Source organism: Solanum lycopersicum, chromosome 1 (genome assembly GCF_036512215.1).
Source record: "Solanum lycopersicum chromosome 1, SLM_r2.1".
Lineage (NCBI taxonomy): Eukaryota > Viridiplantae > Streptophyta > Magnoliopsida > Solanales > Solanaceae > Solanum > Solanum lycopersicum.
Window position 1 is genome coordinate 81,531,505 of NC_090800.1, and position 20,750 is coordinate 81,552,254.

At 33.3% G+C, this 20,750-nt stretch overlaps 3 protein-coding genes and 1 long non-coding RNA gene across 8 annotated transcripts; 2 read left to right on the top strand and 2 right to left on the bottom strand.

Annotated features, from left to right (window-relative positions):
• Window positions 1-525: 525 nt before the first annotated feature.
• LOC138337617 (uncharacterized) lies at window positions 526-2,194 on the bottom strand. The gene is made up of 2 exons (XR_011210948.1): window positions 2,057-2,194; window positions 526-886 (listed from the first exon to the last, which is right to left on the bottom strand). It is a non-coding gene; the product is annotated as an uncharacterized lncRNA (long non-coding RNA).
• Window positions 2,195-4,101: 1,907 nt separating this feature from the next.
• Window positions 4,102-9,664, bottom strand: LOC101258305 (digalactosyldiacylglycerol synthase 2, chloroplastic). 2 transcript variants are annotated; one of them, XM_004229871.5, is made up of 5 exons: window positions 9,343-9,664; window positions 8,384-8,683; window positions 7,374-7,637; window positions 6,462-6,811; window positions 4,102-4,922 (listed from the first exon to the last, which is right to left on the bottom strand). In XM_004229871.5, exons 2-5 carry the CDS (start codon window positions 8,663-8,665, stop codon window positions 4,442-4,444), a joined length of 1,377 nt encoding a protein of 458 aa, XP_004229919.1. In that variant the 5' UTR covers window positions 8,666-8,683; window positions 9,343-9,664; the 3' UTR covers window positions 4,102-4,441. The 2 variants fall into 2 exon arrangements, with proteins under 2 accessions (XP_004229919.1, XP_010326168.1); XM_010327866.4 differs by lacking the exon at window positions 9,343-9,664 and adding an exon at window positions 8,958-9,339.
• A 1,324-nt stretch (window positions 9,665-10,988) lies between these two features.
• LOC101267268 (uncharacterized) lies at window positions 10,989-15,141 on the top strand. 2 transcript variants are annotated; one of them, XM_004229902.5, is made up of 7 exons: window positions 10,989-11,195; window positions 11,721-12,047; window positions 12,128-12,221; window positions 13,240-13,361; window positions 13,540-13,653; window positions 14,237-14,335; window positions 14,567-15,141. In XM_004229902.5, exons 2-6 carry the CDS (start codon window positions 11,967-11,969, stop codon window positions 14,249-14,251), a joined length of 426 nt encoding a protein of 141 aa, XP_004229950.1. In that variant the 5' UTR covers window positions 10,989-11,195; window positions 11,721-11,966; the 3' UTR covers window positions 14,252-14,335; window positions 14,567-15,141. The 2 variants fall into 2 exon arrangements, with proteins under 2 accessions (XP_004229950.1, XP_025887622.1); XM_026031837.2 differs by having other exon boundaries at window positions 11,754-12,047.
• Window positions 15,142-15,155: 14 nt separating this feature from the next.
• LOC101260376 (uncharacterized) lies at window positions 15,156-19,713 on the top strand. 3 transcript variants are annotated; one of them, XR_003247373.2, is made up of 6 exons: window positions 15,156-15,744; window positions 16,329-16,488; window positions 17,774-17,961; window positions 18,538-18,661; window positions 18,771-19,233; window positions 19,446-19,713. XR_003247373.2 is itself a non-coding variant. In XM_004229879.5 (6 exons), exons 1-6 carry the CDS (start codon window positions 15,511-15,513, stop codon window positions 19,581-19,583), a joined length of 975 nt encoding a protein of 324 aa, XP_004229927.1. In that variant the 5' UTR covers window positions 15,156-15,510; the 3' UTR covers window positions 19,584-19,713. The 3 variants fall into 3 exon arrangements, 1 of the variants encoding a protein (XP_004229927.1); XR_003247372.2 differs by having other exon boundaries at window positions 18,900-19,233; XM_004229879.5 differs by having other exon boundaries at window positions 19,103-19,233.
• The last annotated feature ends 1,037 nt before the right edge of the window (window positions 19,714-20,750 follow it).

Genomic DNA, 20,750 nt, shown 5'->3' on the forward strand with positions numbered 1-20,750 from the left:
GTGAAGGAAGAGATATTTTAGAAAGAAAATTTTTAAAAAGAGATATTTTAGGGACAAAACTTGATTTTTTTTGGATCCCTTTATTAAGTTTGGTTTTTTTTTTCATTGTTGTATTTTTTTTTTTTTTTTTGCTCTATTTTGTCTAAGTCGGTGAAATGTCAAACTATAATTAAAAGTTAAATTGTATAATTAGGTCCTTCCCTCTTTAATTTCCTTACAGATCTCCATATGCATTTGTTTGTTAATCTTGATAGGTTTTTCTGAATTAGGAAAAAAAATAGGAACAAGGGAAAGAGAAACGGGAAGGGGACAATTAGGTGCGGAACTGTACTCTTGTTTTTAACATGCGAGTTCAATTAGCTAATCAATTAAATTACTTAGATTTTTTTAATTTTGATAGATTAAAATTTTTTACTCATAATTTTAGTTAACGATGCAAGAAAAAATAAATGTTCACCCACTCCCTAACCCAAAAAAGAGAGGTTCACATTTCCATCACTATATATAATTATAAAAGTATCCGCCTTAAAAAAAAAAATATAAAATAGTGTTCATAAATTTATTGTTGATAATTACATTAAGAAAAATAAACTCTCACTCTCTAGTGAATTTATATTACTAAATAGAGTGTTTAGCGACCTTTTATTACAAATAAATAATGCTCCACTTAGATAAGTAAAAACAATGAGAGTTAGATGTTTAGAGGAACTTTCAAGCCGAGTTCTTTACATTGTTCTTCATCAGATTGTGAGCTCAGAAATCCAATCACCACAAATTGAGCTAATGTTGATGCATCTTCGAGTTTTTTTACTTCAGTTCAGCGATGTAGAGAGAAAAGGCTCTGAAATAGTATTTCTTTTTCTCTCTAAATAAGTGTTTTTGACCTCTAAGAACAATTAAAAAATAAATAAAAATTTGTTTGACATTGCTATTAAGAGAACAAAACTCTTGTTTTGAGAAAAATATTTTTTTTTTTAAAGAAAGTTCATAAAGTATAAACATTCTAAGCAGATCCTGTCCTTAAAAATGCCAAAAAACACTTTAGGTAAGAAAGCAACATAACTTTCTATTTTATGTGGAGTAGAAATTGCAATTATCATTTTTTTCAATTGAATTAGGTGAACTATTTATTCTTGGTAAAACATGTGCTAAATCTATCATCGATCAATTTTGTTGCAAGCAAAATCATCAATTGAGTGTTCTTCAATTGTAGGATGACAATTGAAAGAATTTGTGATCACAAAAACATAAGTTGTCAAATAGATATTGTCTTTTCTAATGTTTTGTGATCACAAATTTTTCCATTCACATCCTATAACTTGCTCAATGATTGTTTTACTTGCAAATATCGATAGACGATCAATCCAACATTTTATTTATCAAAAATAAATGATTCATCTATAAGGAAATAATAATTACAATTACAATTTCTTTTCCACACAAAATAAAAAATTCCTGCACTCTCTTATATAAAGTATTTTGCATTTTAAAGAATGTGGTCTACTAAGAAACTTATATTTTATAAATTTCTTTTAATTTTTTTTAAAGTATTTTTTTTGCATTTAAGAGATTCTTTTGTCATAATTATTACAATAAGATATACACTATATAAACTCTTATTGATGAGTGTTTGAATCCAGGACCATCTTCAAAAGTTTAGGGGCATAATCCAAACTTCATAAAAAAAAAAAATTAGTGCACATATAATTGAACTACTAATAAAATTCTATAATTGAGATCTACAAAGGATAGGATGTATGAAAACCTTATTAAGTAAAGGTATAAAAAAATATAATTTTTTTAAGAAAAAAATAATATATAAATAAAATATAAAACTTAACTCAAAAATTTATATATATATCTTTTGACAAAAAATTGTGGGCACAAAATAACTGAGATCCCAAGAGATTGCTTCGGAGGTTTATGATCGAGATGGTCCGATATAAATCTCAAACTAAAGTGTGTGCAGAAAAGAACATATAATAATACAAGGGAAAAGGAAAATTGAGATAGAGTGAACAAATTACTACACCAGTGGAAAAGTTAAGGGACTCACATATGAACCCCAAAGCCTGTAATAGACTTGTTGGTATTGGTGGATTGCTTCTTCCCATTGTATTCTAGGTTTTGTTTTGTAAATTTTGATATTCTAGGTTTTGTTTTGAAGTGGAGAAATGTATAGAGAAATAGAGAATGTATTTGAGGAATGAAAAATTATGGAACAAAGGAAGGGCTTTTATAGTTGGTGTGAGGTATTTTTTCAAGATAAAATATGGAAATATTATAACTAACTTTATATATATATATTTATATTAAATTTGATAAGAAGTCAAAATTAAAAAAATCTACCAATCTTGAAAACATACCAAAAATAATAAATAATTTTAGCAAGAAAATCATTATTATAAAATAGGCAAATAAATTATTATTATTATTACTATTACTATTATTATTATTATTATTATTATTATTATTAAGTCAACTTTTGTCCGGTCAACATTCAAATACCTTATAGTGGTTTTTTTTAAATCTCTATATTTCATACCATATAGTCCTTAATATTAATCTTGAAAGTTTAGATACTTTTGACTCACATTTTAATTATGATTTCAACATTTCACTGGTTTGTTTTGATTGAATTATATAATACCTTAATTTTAGGAAGACTATATATCTTATGTGATTGTCCTTCTATCTTCTTGTAAATATATATAAGTTACGGAATTTTTTTTTTTAATTTAATGATTGTTGTTCAAATTAAATTTAAAGATAATTAATTAGTAATAAGTTGTTTTTTTGAGCCAAATAATTTATACATATATTGCAAACAATAAGTAAACTTATATGAATAAGAAGTTAATTTTATGTATATATATATAGAGAGAGAGAGATTTTAAAATACCAAAAACCGGTAGAGAGAAGAGAAGTACGTAGGACTTAAAAAGAGGTTCTCTTCACTTCATTCTCTTAATTTTGATCCTTACATCGCTGGAGTCAAATGCCTACCTTTCCACTTTACATGAAATTCTAAAGGAAAAGAACCTACCAACCTCGTGACTTAATTCTTATATTGACCGAGTTGCACTATTTTTTATTGTAATTGATTCCTCTTCATTTGTTTGCATGACTTCTCCCCCCCCCCCCCCCCCGACTTGCAAGTATGCAGTAATCTGAACCACTTAAATAAGCAACACTATTACAACCTGTATCAACTTGATAAATAGAAAAATATAGGTCTTGGTGTTTCTTTTTCCTAAGTTAGGGTTGGGAAGGGGAAATGGGTGAGGGGACTACGTCACTACAATGTGGGGGGAATCGAACCCTCTCACCAATAAGATGAGAGTCGAGGTAGTCAACCAATTAAACAACTAAGATTTTCCGCAATTCTTGGGTTGACATAAACTTACTTTTGAAAGTTAAACAACTAAGATTTTCCGCAATTCTTGGGTTGACATAAATTTACTTTTGAAAGTTAAATTTCTTTCATGGCTAAATTCGTTTGATTTTTTATTCGTCCAATATCTCAAAAATATGTTAACCTTAATTTTTATTCCTTATCAATCTTCATCTGCATTCGTTTGTTAAAAACTCATTCCCTAGCTAGTAGCTCCTTTTTAATCTAGTTAAAGTATTAATCACGATAGGGTTTTTTTGAAATATAATAAGTTAGGGGTAGGGAAAAGAGTAGTGGGAAGGGGATAAGAAGGTGCGAAGTTAAACTCTCACCATTAACATTGAGGTTCATCTGGCCAAGCTACTAAGATTCTTTAATCTTAATAGATTAAATTTATTAACTCACTATTTTAGTTAAAGAAGGAAGAATAACCCACCCTACACACTCACATATCCTCGTCAAAAAAAAAAACATTTTCATCATTAATTATCCACCTTAAGAAGAACATAATAGTTTTTAAATAAATTCCTTGTTCGTCGTTACATTAAGAAAAATATACTCTTTCTCAGGCAAATTTATTCAACTAAACACATTGTCTAATAGTCTTTTATTACAAATTAAAAAAATCCTCAACATGGATAAGTAAAAACAACAAGGGCTAAACATTATCTTGTCAATCTTAATAAGGTAACAAGGTCTCTAAAATGTAATTCCAAAGAAATATTGTTTGCATCTAAACATTCAGTTATCTAACATTGAAGACATCATAAGACCAACAATAATAGTTGATTTGTCCTTTCTCCCAAATATAAATATAAGCCACCTAAATAGTATGTACAAGAGAATAATATTTCTTACTATCAATCGTCAGTGCCTCAAATCCCAAATAAGTTTGGAATCGGCTACTTAATATACAACACCTAACACCTTAAACCCTTCATCCCAACAACAAAAGTTACTCCTAAATTATTCCTGGCAGCCAAACACAAACAGTACTACAATCAGTAACGACGAAATTATCTGCCTTGCCAGACTGTGGACTCGGTCTTAGATCCATTTTCCAGAAGAAAAGCCAGTTCTCTTAGGAGGAACTTTCAAGCCAAGTTCTTTACATTGCTCTTCATCAGGTTGTGAGCTCAGAAATCCGGTCCCTACGAAGTGAACTAATGCTGATGCATTCTCGAGTTTTTTGGTTAAGTTGAGTGATGTAGAGAGAAAAGGTTCTGAAGTAGTAGTCTTTGGTTGATTTGTAGGCAGCTCTGCTGCTTTCAGAAAGCGCTGGGTTGCTGCTTCCCAAGAAAGCGCATGCCTTTGTGCATTAGTCAAGGGGGCAGGCTCATCAGACAATGCCTTGATTATAGCTTTAACAAACCCCTCACCATCATCATATGTTAGACAATTTGGGAACTGCATGAAAAATTCATTTGACGGATGGTTGGCGCATACAACTATCTTGCCCATAGCTAATGCTTCAGCCGAGGTTGTACAAACTACATCTGTGGTACTTGGATTAACGAGTACCCTATAACTAAAACCAAAAGAAGAAAAAAAAGAATCAGAAAACAACGAAAGAAAGAAAATATTAAGCTCCCTACAGTGAAAATACAGACTTTACTAACGAATTTGTCAAATTAACTTATGCCTTGAGAGTTGAGATAAAAGAATATCAAAAAAGAATAGGAACGACAAGACAGGATCTATAGACCGCTGATTTTAGCATGATTCATATTCATCAGAAAGTTTCTGTCCTTTGAATAAGTTCATCTGAAAGTGAATGCATGCCTTTCCAAGTCCCAAAATATGTCATCTTCGTTACTCGGTCATAAAAAGGATGGAGGTTCTAGGTAGGTTTTAACCAACATTCGAGAGATCCTATGATACAAAAGTTAAGGCTCAAAATAATCTTTAAGATGACAAAAGAAACCATGGACTCGCTAAATCATTAATGTATATCCAACTGTCACAGAAAATAATGATCTAACTATATAATCTTCATCTCAGATGTGAATAGACCAGCCACATTTATGTCTCACTCCACATTTCTAAATATTTTTGGAGAGAAAGGAAATAAAAGCTTTACAATAATAACAAGGTAGACAATCATTGACGAAGACCAATGCAAGGAGTGAAAGCTTATGGCTATGCCTTAATTCTTCGTCAATACTTTAGAAGAACAAGGAAACACTAGGGAAATATGATTAGCAGGATGCGGATGTATCCTTTTTCCTAGATTCTTTAGCTTTTCTGATTTTCATTTCTAGATGTATTTATTTTATTAACAGAATTCCAGAAGAAGATTGCTATATTTATTCTTTTTCTAGCTCTATTTTAAGAAGGAAAGTTGATCATTAAAGGTTGTTGCAGTTCTGTTATGTAGTAAGATATACCAGTTAGATATCCAATTCACTACTTGAAACTCGAGGAGGATGCCAAGTGGAAGGTATTCAACTTGTGGGATACACTTTACTTTGTCTATAAAAGAAGCAAAGTAAGGAAAGAATAAATCTGTTAAAACATGCATGACAAAAACCGTGAAGCCTACATTTTTTATGGTAACAAATGCCAACTTCTATCATCATCTTCTTCCATTACGTTAAAGAGGTCCATGCTGTTTCAACTATGCTTTTGTAACAAAGACACATACGATTGATAGAGAGTAGATTAGCAATCAACTTTCATTCACTAAATATTCCATAGCCTATTTAGCTTCTATGAATAATAATTTTTGACTATTCGTTTTATCCTTCTTTTAGATTTTCTTTAGTATATGGAAGGACACTAATTTATCAAAGGGACAGAAAAAAGAAAACGGAATCAACAAAAAGTTGAGTCCACATTTCGTAGGCCTCAAGTCCATACATAATTATTTATGGGGCATGTGCTTCCCTCTGCAAACAGCAAATTGGGTCAGGCATGATAAACTAGGTTCTAGGAACAAGAGATGCACATGCATACCCACCCACCCACCCACCCAGAGAATATTTACCATTCAGGACAAATGATATATATAACAAGTGTGGACAAACAGTTATAACAGTACAAAGTGGATAGCTCTGCAGGTACTTACTCGTGAAACAAAGGATCTGCATGATCACGTCCAGGATGAACCCTAACTGCCAATTCCAACTTCTTAGCTGCCATCTCAATTTCAGCAGAATCCTCACCACTGCCATATAAATCGATCTCAAATCCAGGAAGTTCCTTTTGATGATCACGTAAAAGATCAAGTAGTTCCTTGTACCCTTTGTTCCACAACTTCTTACCAATGTAGTAGACACCTTTGCTGAAAGCTTGGTCATCATTTTGCTGTTTCTCTCTAGTTTTCAGCCCAATCTGAAGGAACTTTGGATTAACTCCATGCACATTGCAGACCACAGATCTCGGTAGATCCTGGGTTGCAGCAGAAAGCCGGATGACCTGCCATTTAATGCAAGCAACTTCTATAGGTCAAGGCATTATACATATAATACCAAAAGATCATTTTTTTTTCCTTAAATCATAAATGATAGCTTTATCTATTACCAGCAATAGGAGTATGCTAGGCAGTATGTATAGTACAAGCTATTATAGGTTTGTGTGAAGAGCTCAAAAGGTCAATCATGGGTTTTACATCATTAAATGAAGTCATGTTGCACCAAAAAAGGAGATAACAGAAGTTTGTGGTTGATAATTATAGTACGACAAATCAACCCAACTAAGTGATTATCATTTCCTATATAAGTCTGAGTGCGCCAAAGCATGTAAAACGAACTGCACAGTTTTCCAACTCTTGAGCTTATCAATGTTTGGAATGGAAACTAATATGTAAGCATGTTTCCACAATTCAAACTTAACACGGTTAACCAAAACAGAGAGGAAACATCACTACATTAAAGTGCCAAATGTTAAAAAGTGTTTCATTTCCCCTCCCCGCAATCAAACTCCCCCAAATAGATCCTCTAAACAAACAAATAATTACCAAAGAATAGTATCATCATACCTTGTGGCAATATATATCGATTACCCAGCCATTAATGTACTTTATCAGGAGGGCTACCATTATGTTCCTCTCTCTCCTGACAATCTCCCAATAATTGGTGTGAACAATTCCAACAACCAGACGAAATTTTTCTTTCCATCTCTTTCCATGATGATACCATGTAAGATGCTCGGGCTCCTCAAGGACTGCAATATCTGCTTCGTCATCTGGTATAATTACTGTAATATCGCCCAAAGCAAGAATGCTCCTTTTATCTAGAGAGAACTGCAATATAGAAATGCAACACTTCATTTCTAATACAGCACTCCAGAAGCATATCCATTGTACAAAATACAAGTATCCATATACTAAAATAAGCTGTGCGATATTTTTCAACATGAGAGGAATGCCCCTCCAAAGACTTCATATTAAAATCTTACCGTTGAAGAAATGACTGTAATTCAAGAAGTAGATTAAAAGAGAGCTGGAAGGTCCTTACGACTGGGTTATCCCTCTCTTTTCCTGAAACTTGTTGTTATTGCACTTTAGAAATGATTATTAATGGAGTTCAGGTTCACCATTCCATGAAAAGGGAGGAAAATATACGAACCATAGTTGGGAAATTACTATTTGTTTTCAACCAATCTAAGCAAGTGAAGACAAAATTGTTATTTTGAGGGATACACAGAACTTTATTAAGTAAATAAATGACATTCTAAATGTATACAGAGCAGGTTCCCTCCGGCACACTACAAATCATCCTGGTGAGGAGGGAAAGTAGAGCAGAATAACTCATAAAAAAAAAAAGCAAAGCATAATTATTTGGTTGATTTCCATAACAAACCAAACTATCAGTAGTCATTGATGGTCAATCGCATAAAAAAATTCAATTTACATGGTATAAATATTTGCTCCTGAAGAATGAACCTCCCATTAGTTGAAGCATGTGATTTGCTACACTCCCACAATTCTAAGAGAAAAGAGTTTTCGGTGAAATAATTTAAGACGGATTATTTTGGAGTTTGAGTTACCTTTCCGGGATAAAAACGTATATTAAAATTTGACTCAAATCCAGTCCTCTCTTCCACCCATTGACGGACATGCTTTTCCTGCTCCAAGTGTGAATCAAACGTGATATTATTGGGAAACAAGTGTTCCTGATCTACCAGCGGCAGCCAGGGAACAACCAACGTGACCTGCATCCTACCATCTTTTGCAAGATAGGCCGCACGAAACAGAGGATTGACAGCTGTTCCAGTTAGCCATGGGATGCTTGCAGTAGTAAATATGGCAATGTGCTGGTTCTTCTCCATCTATGGATGTCAATGCAGCTGTATTCACATAACATTCAGAGTCAGGAAAAGCCACCTGTGCAGACTAAGCTATTTATGAATTCCATGAAATGCATACAGACACATAAAAGTGTTTTCAGACTGTTTGTTGCTCAGATCATCCAAAAATGTCGCAGCACCCATGTCACATCACGCTGCAACATAGTTTTCAAATCGATTTCTTTTTTTTACCGGGGAAATGGGGGAGAGGATTACAAGGCGAGGAAGAATCACACGCTCACCAACAAAGTGAAAGTTTTAGCTAGTCAACTACCTGAGCTACTACCACGAAAAAATTCAACTACAGGGCTTTGGGTATTGATCTCATTATGTTGCAGTTACACATCAAACTCCAGCAACAAGTATCTCAAATCCTAGCAGTACATTTCATGCTTGACATATTTAGTAAACAAAAAAGTTGATAACAGAAACAAATTGAATAAAGTTTAAAAACGGTTCACATAACAACACAAAACACCCATTCACCACAATTAAACTTGCAAAGAAATGCTCAAATTTGAACAAAGGGTGTTGGAATTAACAGTAAAAATTGAATCTTGATGAGTAAAAATGGCAAAAAAAAAAAAACCCAAAAAGTCAAGAAATAGAGAAACCCCTATGAGATTGTTTGAGTAAGCAAAGATTAAGAGAAGGCTAACCTGAATTTTCTCCAACGCTAAGTTTGAAGATTCCACACTTTCTTAAAGAAGAAGAATAATCAGTGCTTAAATAAATAATTATAAATGCGACTAATTCTCATAAAAGGGAATAATCCATACTCAATAGTAAGATAATGATGGTAATTAATGAATAATATTGCACTTAAAGACTGTAATGTGCTGGAAATGGGTTGCAAAGCAAAGATGAATCATATATAAAACAAATTTGTTTTTTTTTTAAATTTTTATGATTATTCTTATTAGTAGTTCTTTTATTTTCATAGTTGAAAAAAAAATAAAAGAATATAAAGACAATTTTGCTAGCGAATAAACACTTGATTGGTTAGTTGGTATGCTGACGAGGTTCTGGAAGCTTCCATTGGCTTAAGCAATAGTAGGCCCCGCTGAGTTGCTGGATTCATCCTTTCTCGTGTGCTAGATTCCCTCTGTATTTTCTTAAACAATAATTTAAGATCAAATTAGTAAAGATTAGTGAATTTTTTAAATCAAATTATTAATTATTGTTCAATTTGCATAACTTAAAAGGTATTATGGATCCTTTTCCCTTTAAACGATTATTTCACCCAATCATTTAATTTAAATTTAAATTAAAAACAAAAAGGCCAATAATATGTTGTTAATATATTCAAAATAGGTTATCTAGTTGCGAAGCCAAGATTTTCAATAAGAAGGTTTAAAATTCGTAGAAATAGACACAAGGAATAGCCGAGGGGAATTTGACATCTACATAAAATATTATTTTAATCATGTATAAATAGTATAATTTTCCGTCGAAGGGGGTGAGCTTATCAATACCCTTTATTATCTTCTGATCAATAAATATTTTTTCTCATTTTCTTTGCGTTATAAATATCCTCCAAAATATTAGGTGATTTTTTTTTCATTTATTCTAGTTTTGATGGATACCGGTATATGGTATATTTGTTGCTAGTGAAAGATAATATGTAGAATTCTATGAAATTAATTGAGATGCTAAAAAGTTTTTCTCAATACATGACCTGAGACCATTTTTTTTTAAAAAAAAGAAAAGGCTCAAATATGTGATCGAACTTTCAGAAAAGACTTATTTATGATATTCATTAAAAGTTTGGCTCATTTGTGTCATTATCTTTTAAGAAAAAGCTCGTTCATGTCATTATCTTTTAATACTAGTTTTGCAAAAACCCTTTGTGACACATGACCAATTATAATTCGGTAAGTCATCAATTTTTTAATTAAAAAAATTGATTTTTTAATTAAAAAATTGATGATGTGATCGAATTATAATTGACCATGTATCATAAATGGTTTTGCAAAATCACTGTTAAAAAATAACGACATGAATAAATATTTTCTAATATAAATAAGCCAAATTTATAACTGATAGAATAAATGAGCCAAACTTATAACTGATAGCATAAATAAACATTTTCGCTTTAAAAAAAAGTACATGATACATTAAAAAGCTTGACACGTGTAATTTTCAAAATTAAAATTTTGTAAAAAAATAATTCGGCCTTCTCTTAAAACAGTATTTAAAGCTGAGTCTAACCGATCAACTAACCCGAATAGCAAAATAATCGGGTCGGATCATCCGAATAACTTTTTTTTTTTTTGGTTGCGGGTGATTTGAATGTTCGGTCAGTGTCAGTCAGGTGCAGCAATTTTTGGGCACACTGCGAATTTTATGAACAGTTGCAGCCAGCATTCCTAAAATCAAACCCTAACAAATTGGATCAAAAAAATATACATTAAATCACATACTCTTAGCAAAATTACTTACATTTGTACTAATTCTGTAATCTGAAGCTGCGATAAAGGAAGAAACTTTCAAATTCTTGTGTATTACTCAGGTACTATAAAGTATTATGATTCATTTCTTGTCTGTGTATATGTTACCTTTCCCCGACCCTAATTGTGTGAAAATTGGTTGTATCTATCATAATAAAGAAAAGGAAAAAAAAAATAGTTTCTTTGTGTGAACATTTTCTACTAGTTGCAGAATTTGTTTTTGTTTTTTTGAACATCCTCCTGCTGTACACTAGACAGCAATAAAATTTTGTTGGTTCATTGGGGAACAAGCGAGAACAAGACTAGGAAATGGAAATGCAGCTAAGAATGAAGGTCTTTGATTGTCTTTTAGTAGTTTTAGTCATTCGGCTTTACTAGAACAATAAGAGAAATGAAATGAAACTGATTATCCATCTTAACGTAATCTTTTCTCATAAGACATGCATTTCACATGACCCTAAGTTCTTTGACGTGGCGTCAAGTTTGGTGACTGAGTGTCGTGGATTAATCATTGTAATGGAAGCTCAACTTTGACTTGTGTTGTATTTGCTGGCATGTTTGTGTTTATGTTTTTGAACAATATTCAGGCTTGAACTGGAAAATGTTGATGGGACATGCAGAAGGGGTTCCAAAACTTGGTTCGTCGACAAAGTTGTTGCTTTCTGACCCTGAATTAGATTCAGATGGAGATGAAGAAGTTGATACTCCTGAGAAGATACTATATATGGCTTCTTTTGATGAACTTGGAGAGAAAAGTGTTCAGTATGACACTATAATATGACTCTCTATATCATTGCTTCTGGTTTTAGCTTGGGGAATTGGAATACTTATATATGCCGATGCGAAGATATGTGCTTAAAAAGGAAATTTCATCACGCAAACTTTACATTACTCCAGATGAAATAGTTTACAAGGTATGGATAGCTTGATCAAGTCATGCTGTTTCCTTAAGAGAGAATAGAGCTGATACAGCTGCTTTTTGTGTCAATTGTAGGTGTCAAGACCTTCATGCATACCATTTTGGAAAGACATTAAATTTGAAAAGCATGTTCCTCTTCCTTTTGTGATAGATATCATTATTGAGCAAGGTATCAATTGCAACTTCTCATATCCAGTATCTTAACTTCTTTTTGGTTTTTTTGGGTACAACCTCATTTCAAATTTTTGCATTGATCGGCCATCCATTGCTAAAGAGGCTGTAATGTAGGGACGTATGCTGGACATGAATCAATTAACTACACCTCAATTCTGAAATAGAAAGCATAACTTTCAAATGATTTGTGTTCCTAATTAAAGGTGGAGTTTTCCATCCAGAGTTTTGGGCTAAATTCTAAATAATACTATTCTCCAGTTTCATTGAACGCTTTTTACCCTTCTAGTTGCTACTATTATCTATCTATAGGCAGCCAAAATCACATAATTTCATCTCTTTCCTTTTCCTCAAAAACTTATAGAAGTGATATGGAGCAGCAACTTCTCAACCTGTTCTTTCTGGCAAATCTTACATTATCATGAACATCTACTAGTAATTCATGAAAAATATGTATCCCTGTTCAACTGTCAGGTTTGGATAAGCAGATCCTTGTTGCCACATCTTTGAGAAACAATTTAAACTTGTCATTTCGAGTTTCACAAGAGTTGAGCTTATGTATGTCTTTCTCTGATGTAAAGAGCTGTAGAGATGGTATAGTATCCAATCAGGAAAAAATAATCTTTAAAGAAAAAAGAGAATTACTTGATAGCCTTGTGGTGTATAAAGTAGTTGATTCTCTTTACTGCAATAGTAAACAGTTCCTTAGAATTTTGGGTAGGAAGAAATGGAAAGCAAGTTTAGACATAAGCAGATGGGTATTAAGCATACCGTAATGCAACTAATAGACACTAGATTGGCAATTCTCTTCCAGTTTATAACAGTCACTATTACTTCCACCTGTTTTTGTGTTCTTTTTCCAATTCATTATCTTCTTGAAATCCATTCATTTAAATAATTTTTCTTTTGTTCTTTCAATTGTTTTACTTGATAACTTTTTTTTTATTCTTTGTAGTACCTCATGATGATCTCTTGTGCCCTATTGCTGTTAAAACTTTACCAATTTAATTTTATAGGTTGCTTGCAGTCAATGCTTGGACTGCACACCTTCAGAGTTGAAAGTATAGCACGTGGAAGAGCTGCACCAGTTGATGAATTACAGGTGCAAGGTATGCATAACCCTGGACTCCTAAGGAAGGTAAAATATCTGTTATGTGCTGTGAAACTCCCCCTTTGTTCTTTTTCTCCTTTTTGCATTTGGGGTTTGTCACTCAGTTTATTAGTTTCGCTGCTCTCTGATTTACTTTTTGTGGGCTCCTTGGCAGACGAGAACATTGATGATTCTGAAGTCCTAAGTGTCATTACATTATTTTCAGGTCATCGTAAATGAAGCATCAAAGGTCATACATGTTGGAAGGAGTTGGAGACCTGTGGTTCAAGGTGGTGATGGTGCTCCAGCTGTTTCGAAATCATCATCTAAAACTTCAAGGGTAAGAACGATTACCAACATTTTAGCATAATCAAATCCTTAGAAGTAGTATCTCTATATTTCTTTTTGTCACCAATAAATATTTCCCATGGGGTCTTTTTGAGATGTCGTTTAGTACGGGTTGTTTTCAGGAGGCCACTTTGTTTAATATATTGTTATGGGCTTAATTCATTAAAAGAAAAAGGGAAAAGTTACTGCTATGCACTCAACTTCTTTTCCAAAAATCTCTAGACTATTTTTTTCCTTCGAGTGCATGATAATAAAATACTAAGTTGTACTAAAGATCCCGATCACTATAATGTACTGCAGAAGGGAAAATTTGATTCTTTGTTTCGGGCAATGTTGTGTGGAAGACATAATCGAGAAGCATAATGAAGCAGGGTCACCATATCTTGTTCTTTCAAATGATGTCCTTTTTGCCTATTTCATTTCATCTGAACTGATTATATGCAGAGATTCAGTGTTACACAGCATCAATGATCCATCATTATTATGGATGGACGATGTAAATCAAATCCTATCAAAATGCTTCATTCTGCCTCATTTTATTTTAATATTTGAACTTGCATCTATCTTTTATGCAGCTGACAGGCCCCTGACACCATTCTTCACTGGAGCACAGGGGTCTTGTACCTTCTGATTTTCGGCTTCACAAGCTTGACGAAGTTAATAAATCAGTGAAGGTGAATACACTGTCTATTGCTGATTGTTGCTTTCTAAATACTTGGCATTTATCTCCTTGAATACTGTTTAAGTTTTTAAGATGTTCTGCTAGGCAAATGAACTGGTTATGATCTTATTAGAAACTGTGAACATAAAAGCAATGAGTTAGATTTCCATTTCATTCTAAACATATTCTTTGTGCCATGTTTTTTAAACTCTCACACATAACAAATCTTCTCTTACATGATCAGAAAATCGAGTTGCTTATTGAGAAGTCCCCAGCCACTCCAGGAAGCAGCTAACGGAGTTTGATATATGTCTTGGTCTCAACTACATCACAGCGCTTATATGAACCAGAAAAAGTTGCTTACCTAGAATCTTTAAAGCAACCCAGATAACAGCTATGGGTGGCTGGTTTGTGCCTCAGTGGCTTTTCTTCTCAAGAGTCTATGTATTTTGAAAAGAAAATATGGCATGCAACTCCAGGATGCAACTATTGCCTTTGAGCCATAAGATGTCATCATTTGTAATGTACATAACCGGTTTACTCCATTGTGTGTGAAGCTTCCCAGCAGTTTTGGTCGATGCATATATATAGTGGGGCATTCGAAACATGAGCCTACATCAAAGTTTTATGTTATAATTGGAGGCCAGAAGAGGCTTGTTGTTTGTTATAATGAAATAGTACTATAAAAATTCATACTTTGTTGTTAGCTATATATCCTTTTAGAAATTGTGAGTATTTACCAACTCTTACAAATGTTATGTGGGATATTGAAGATGGTATATTTTATTAATTATTAATTTAATAAAGCTTATTCCTCAACTTCTGTAGAAACTACACAATTCGTATGTAGTTTTAAATTGTTTTGTAATACACAAAACATCTACGCCTTATTTGGATGGTTATTACATAGTTTTGACTTTAGATAAATATGTATTGTATGATATTTCACCGTTGCGAATCAATAATTTGAATAATAAACTTGCATAAATTTTAGTTACTTAGAATATCTAAATTTTATTTTCAAGATCTCACCCTGTCCAGTGGCACGCTGCAGTCCAACGAACTGTGACTCTCATCAGTAGGCACAGCAAACTCCTTGGCCCCATAAAAACTGCATTGCTTTTCCAAGATACGAATTACGATTGTAGAAATCAGTGGAGAAGCTAAGAGATCTCACAGAAATTGAAAATGAGTAGCAAGAAGATATTGATAGTTGGTGGCACAGGTTACTTGGGTCAGCATCTTCTGCAGGAATTCACGGCAACCCAAAATACTCTTCCATATGCTCTCTCGTTAGCCTTTACCTACCACACCAATCCCCCACCTGAGCGCCTACTGGAAGCCATTCCTCATGCCCTACCCTTTCATGTAGATTTACGAACCGGCAATGGCTTTGATGACATCTCACAAAATTTTGGGCAGGTATGAATTTTACACTACAAAGTTACTAGAGATTCCATCTTTCTCTTTTAGGGTTTCAAGAATTGCAATTATTTTGCTTGCATTTTCAGTTTTGGTGATTGATAGCATCTTACGAATTGTTTGTCTAGTTTTTTGGGGTGGAAGTGTAAAACTTATGGTTCAAAGGTTCAACTAGTAATAGATTTTGAACACATAAATCCAATGGGTAATGGTAGAATTTTGATTTCGAACTCGAACTCATGAAGTTTACATTTTGAATTTCATGGTTTGCATTTTACTGTACACACTTACTAACGATTACGTTTTTCTTTTTCTCACTTGTATTTTGGTGATTGAGATTTGCATCTTCATATATATGTATATAAGATTTGAAGAAAGTTTTGGTATTTAATAAGAGAACTTATGTGTCGACTGATATCACTCAAGGCTGTGAATTTATTTAGGTGGTCTTTGCTGTCTGTTTGTTGTAATCTCGGATAAATACCTGAAGTGGCTGGTGGATTGTATAGTAGGTCAAATTTATTACTGAACCAGTTAAAATGACCATAATAGCTAATACCAAGTTTTGTAATGTGAATGAGCAGCCTGATGTTGTGGTTAATTGTGCTGCACTTTCTGTTCCACGTGCCTGTGAAGTGGATCCTACTGCTGCCATGGCTATTAATGTGCCTTCTGCTCTTGTTAAGTGGTTGTCAAGTTTTAGCAATGGCGGTACTCTTCTGATTCACTTGTCTACTGATCAAGGTAACACACGAGGAAATCATTGTAGTGACAACAGCTAATTTTTCACAAAAGTTAGAGAGTTTCTTGCTTCTGTATTGAGCTGGTTATGCTTCTTAGGCTAACTGTGTTGGTTTCTAATGTGGAGGAGAATGATAAAAGTCGACTTACTTTCATTGGTAGGGTTTGGTCATTGTTTCATTTATTTGGTACCGTTGGAAAAAAGTAGATGATGAAAATAGTAAAATGGACGTACTTCATTCCTCTGTAGGACTTCTGAGAGTGAAAAGTTGCATAGCTGATTACACAAGTCCTCAGCTATTGCCACACTCCACTTCTGCTTGGTTACCTGGCAGCCAATTCTTCCCTCATCTTACAACTCAGCTTCAATGTTGCTTTAGAGCCTTCGAATCCGTCTCCCCACTGATCTCCTTTTTCTTTTGTTAAAAAAAGGATCACCTATTTCATCAGATTTTAAAGTTTATCCACTCATTTAACTTTTGAGTTAGACGCAAAGATGCAATTTTTGGCATTTCTTAACAATTGATATAGCACTTTGCCAGTTTTATTTGTTATTTAGTTACACACTCTTCAAGATAATATAGCCAATGGGCAATGAGGTGCATGTCTTAGAGCTTTTGTGCCTGCCCGTAAGTGTCTCCTAAGCGAGATGTTGCGCCTAACCTGCCCTGCACCTAGATTCTTGGTGTAAGCGTACCTCAATTGAGTATTTAACAACACCACTGGCTATTAATATCATAGGAGCTAAACTCTATATACTTATTAACTCCTTGTGTTACCTCTGCAACTCTTGCCTAACAAACTAATTCTGGCACAAGGATGAACTGATCCTTCTAACACATGGGTAAACTTTTTAATGTTAAGGAAAATATCAGTAGGTTTATGGTATTTTATAACTCCTTCAGGTAGGTAAAGGTAAGATGCTTAAAATTTATAGCCACTTGGATAACGAAGATGCTGACTTGATATCTGGTGCATAAAATTTTGAGAAATAGGATGTTAGCTTATGTTCAGCAATTCCCCTGATATATTTGTTGGTGAATGCTTCATAATATTTATTGGCAGTATTCCTCTCCATGAAAGATTTGAAAAAGCTGTTTACAACCTTAGCATTTATAGATCAAGCAAGCTCTCTCACCTGTGATGTAATTTTATCAAATTGTTGAATGTTCTCATGTGGCTGTATGGACAACCATTTAATTATTGATTGTTCTCATGAGTCGTATATTTTGACTGATGCAAACAATTTTCTTGAGACTATGTGATGCTAATTAAACTTTTATCTCAGTTTACGAAGGGACCAAATCCTTCTACAAGGAAGATGATGAGACCCTTCCTGTGAATGTTTATGGAAGATCAAAGGTAGCAGCAGAGCAATTTATATCTGCAAATTACTCAAATTTTGCAATTTTGAGGAGCAGTATTATTTATGGACCTCAGACTGTCTCCCCTGTCCCAAAATCACTTCCAGTTCAGGTGAATACAATGAACTTCACCTTGTACTTGCACTTGTCCGACTTCATTAAAGGGCTGTTATTGTTCAGTAGAATGAGTGGGGGCAATAGTAGCCTCCGTGCCTTTTCTTTTGTGTGATTTGCAATTTAAACACGATATATCTTTTTTTTTGAAGCTTAACCTAATCACTTCATATTATGTCACGCTTTCCTGCTGTTTGGCCTGTATCTAGATTTAAACTTGATGTTGACTTTATTTTTTTTTAAAAAAAAAACAAAGTTGATATTGAGATGTATTCATGCTTGCAAATTATATTTAGCATTCTATATGCGATTACTATTGAATTCCATCTATTTATCCCCTTTTTTTGGACTCAATGGTCATACCATGGGGGTGAGTGGCTCTATTGAGCTTTATAATATAGTACTGTTGTTACATCCAATTGAGCATAAGATTGAATGTTACTCATGATTCTGTTATGATACAACAACAGAAAAAATTGTATCTAAATCCCAAGCAATTCTATTATGATATATGACACATTAAATCACTCGACTACTGGGCTTTGAGCTGATGTTTCACATGAAAATCATGCAGTGGATGGATAGTGTTCTTGCAAAGGGAGAAGCCATGGATTTTTTTCACGATGAATTCCGTTGTCCTGTCTATGTGAAGGATCTTGTGACCATCATATGGACCCTGACAAATAAATGGATCTCAGGTTTGACATGCTTTGACCCTCTAGACTGATTTGCCTTGATCACCCTCTGTCTGCATTATCAAATACGGGATACTTAACAACCGTCTGAAATTTCACTATGATCTTCTAGGATTGGTTCTTTCTTTGTGGTAGTTTTCCACATATTTAATACAACATTTCTTGCTGCGTGAGGATTTGATTCTTTTGAAGTATTATGATTGAGTTAACTGGAATATAATCCAAAAAACAAATAATTCAGCTCAATGTTCAATGTGGTGGTTCACTATGACTCGAGATAAGTTCTACAATGTGACTCTATCAATGCTCATGACCGGTTTATAGTTGAAGTTATGTCAGACTTTTTCCCTTTAAAGCCTCTAGTAAAGTTTCTGATACAATTTACCTGATTTTCTATCTCTCCTTGACTTTTCCGTTTTATCACATGATATGTGTTGTTTCTAGAGAAGGAGCCAATGCAGTTACTTCTGAACGTGGGTGGACCTGATCGAGTTTCCAGGGTTCAGATGGCTGAAGCTGTTGCACATATTCGAGGTTATAATTTGTCATTGATCAAATCAGTATCCTCATCAACTGTAAGTAACATTGGTTTAACATTACATTGACATTTGCATGCACGCGCACAAACAAATTTTCAAAAAAAGTCTCTTTACTTTTTTCATTTACCTTCTAGCTTCTGTTGTGTTACACTACAAGCACAACAAAGTCCAAGAAAGTATCATCACTACTGTTTTTTTCCTTAAAACCACATACCTAACCTATGTGTGTTATTATCTGAACATTATAGGTTAACCGCGGCGTTAAGTCTCCAGCAGATATATCCATGGATACCAACAGATTAATTCAGACACTCAATATGTCACCAACTTCATTTAGGAATGGTGTTAAGTTAACACTTGAAGCTGAATTTGCTTCTGCATCATAGTAGTTTTTGTCTTGCTCTTTTCCAGAATGCTCATCTTCATATGTATTCGTTTTGTCAAATTATGTTCATTTTTTCAAAAATATAATTTGACTTCAGAATTTATCAAAAGAATTTGGACCTTCGCACTCAAGGGCATGACCTAATGGTTTAGAATCATGATGTTTGCATTCAAATTTAAGTGGCCGAGTTACAAACTGGCTCAGACATCTTCTTTATCAAAAAATAAAATAAAGTTTAGCTTCAGACACAAATGTATCATAAAATGTCAAAGATTACAAAATCTATATTTAGTGATTTTAATGTCAGTAGAATCTTAATTTTCGTAGAAAGTTAAAACAACCGACGCACATGTATGCATTGGAGGATATTGTCACAAACTCACAGTATACTCGCCGTCATTGGTTCTAATCATTTTCGAAAAAAATCATGGGTTTTATTCTTATCATGTGTCTTGTATTACGATAATAACATACTGAGTGAAATTCGACAAACTAGGTTTGCTTAAGCTAGAGTATATATAGACCTTATCCCTATCTCGTCGAGGTAAAAAAACTGTTTTCACGGTTTGAATTTTTATGATTTTTTTATCACATAATAATAACTTTACCAGTTATTTGAAAACTCGTATTTCAAATTGCAGCTGAAAAAGTAGACATCAAAACGCGAAAGAATCAACATTTTACGCGGAGAACACTGAAATTAATGGTCATTTTCCTTTTAGAATCAATTCCAAAAATCCAATTTGTGTTGATGACTTGTCAAAACAGAAATAAAAATCAATTTCTATTCCAAAATTTCACTTATTTGGTTGCATTTGCATGTCCACCATTCATAATAATTGTGTGCTGCTTTAATTTATTCTTGTTCTGTAAATAATACACTACGTACGAAAATAAAATTATTCCATATAATATATAGAAAACTTTATTTAACATGATAAGTAAATGCTAGCTCCACTTCGACTAGTACATATGTCACTGTAATTTTGAAGAGATTAAAACTATACCAGATAATTAATATCAAATTGAATTCAATTTAATGATGAAGTAATTTAGTAACAACAATAATATCTAGAACAATTTACGCGCAACTTGACTGATTTAATATAAGGGATATATGCTACCTTCCAGCGTTGCATATATTATCTGGTTTATGTTGTTCATCAGT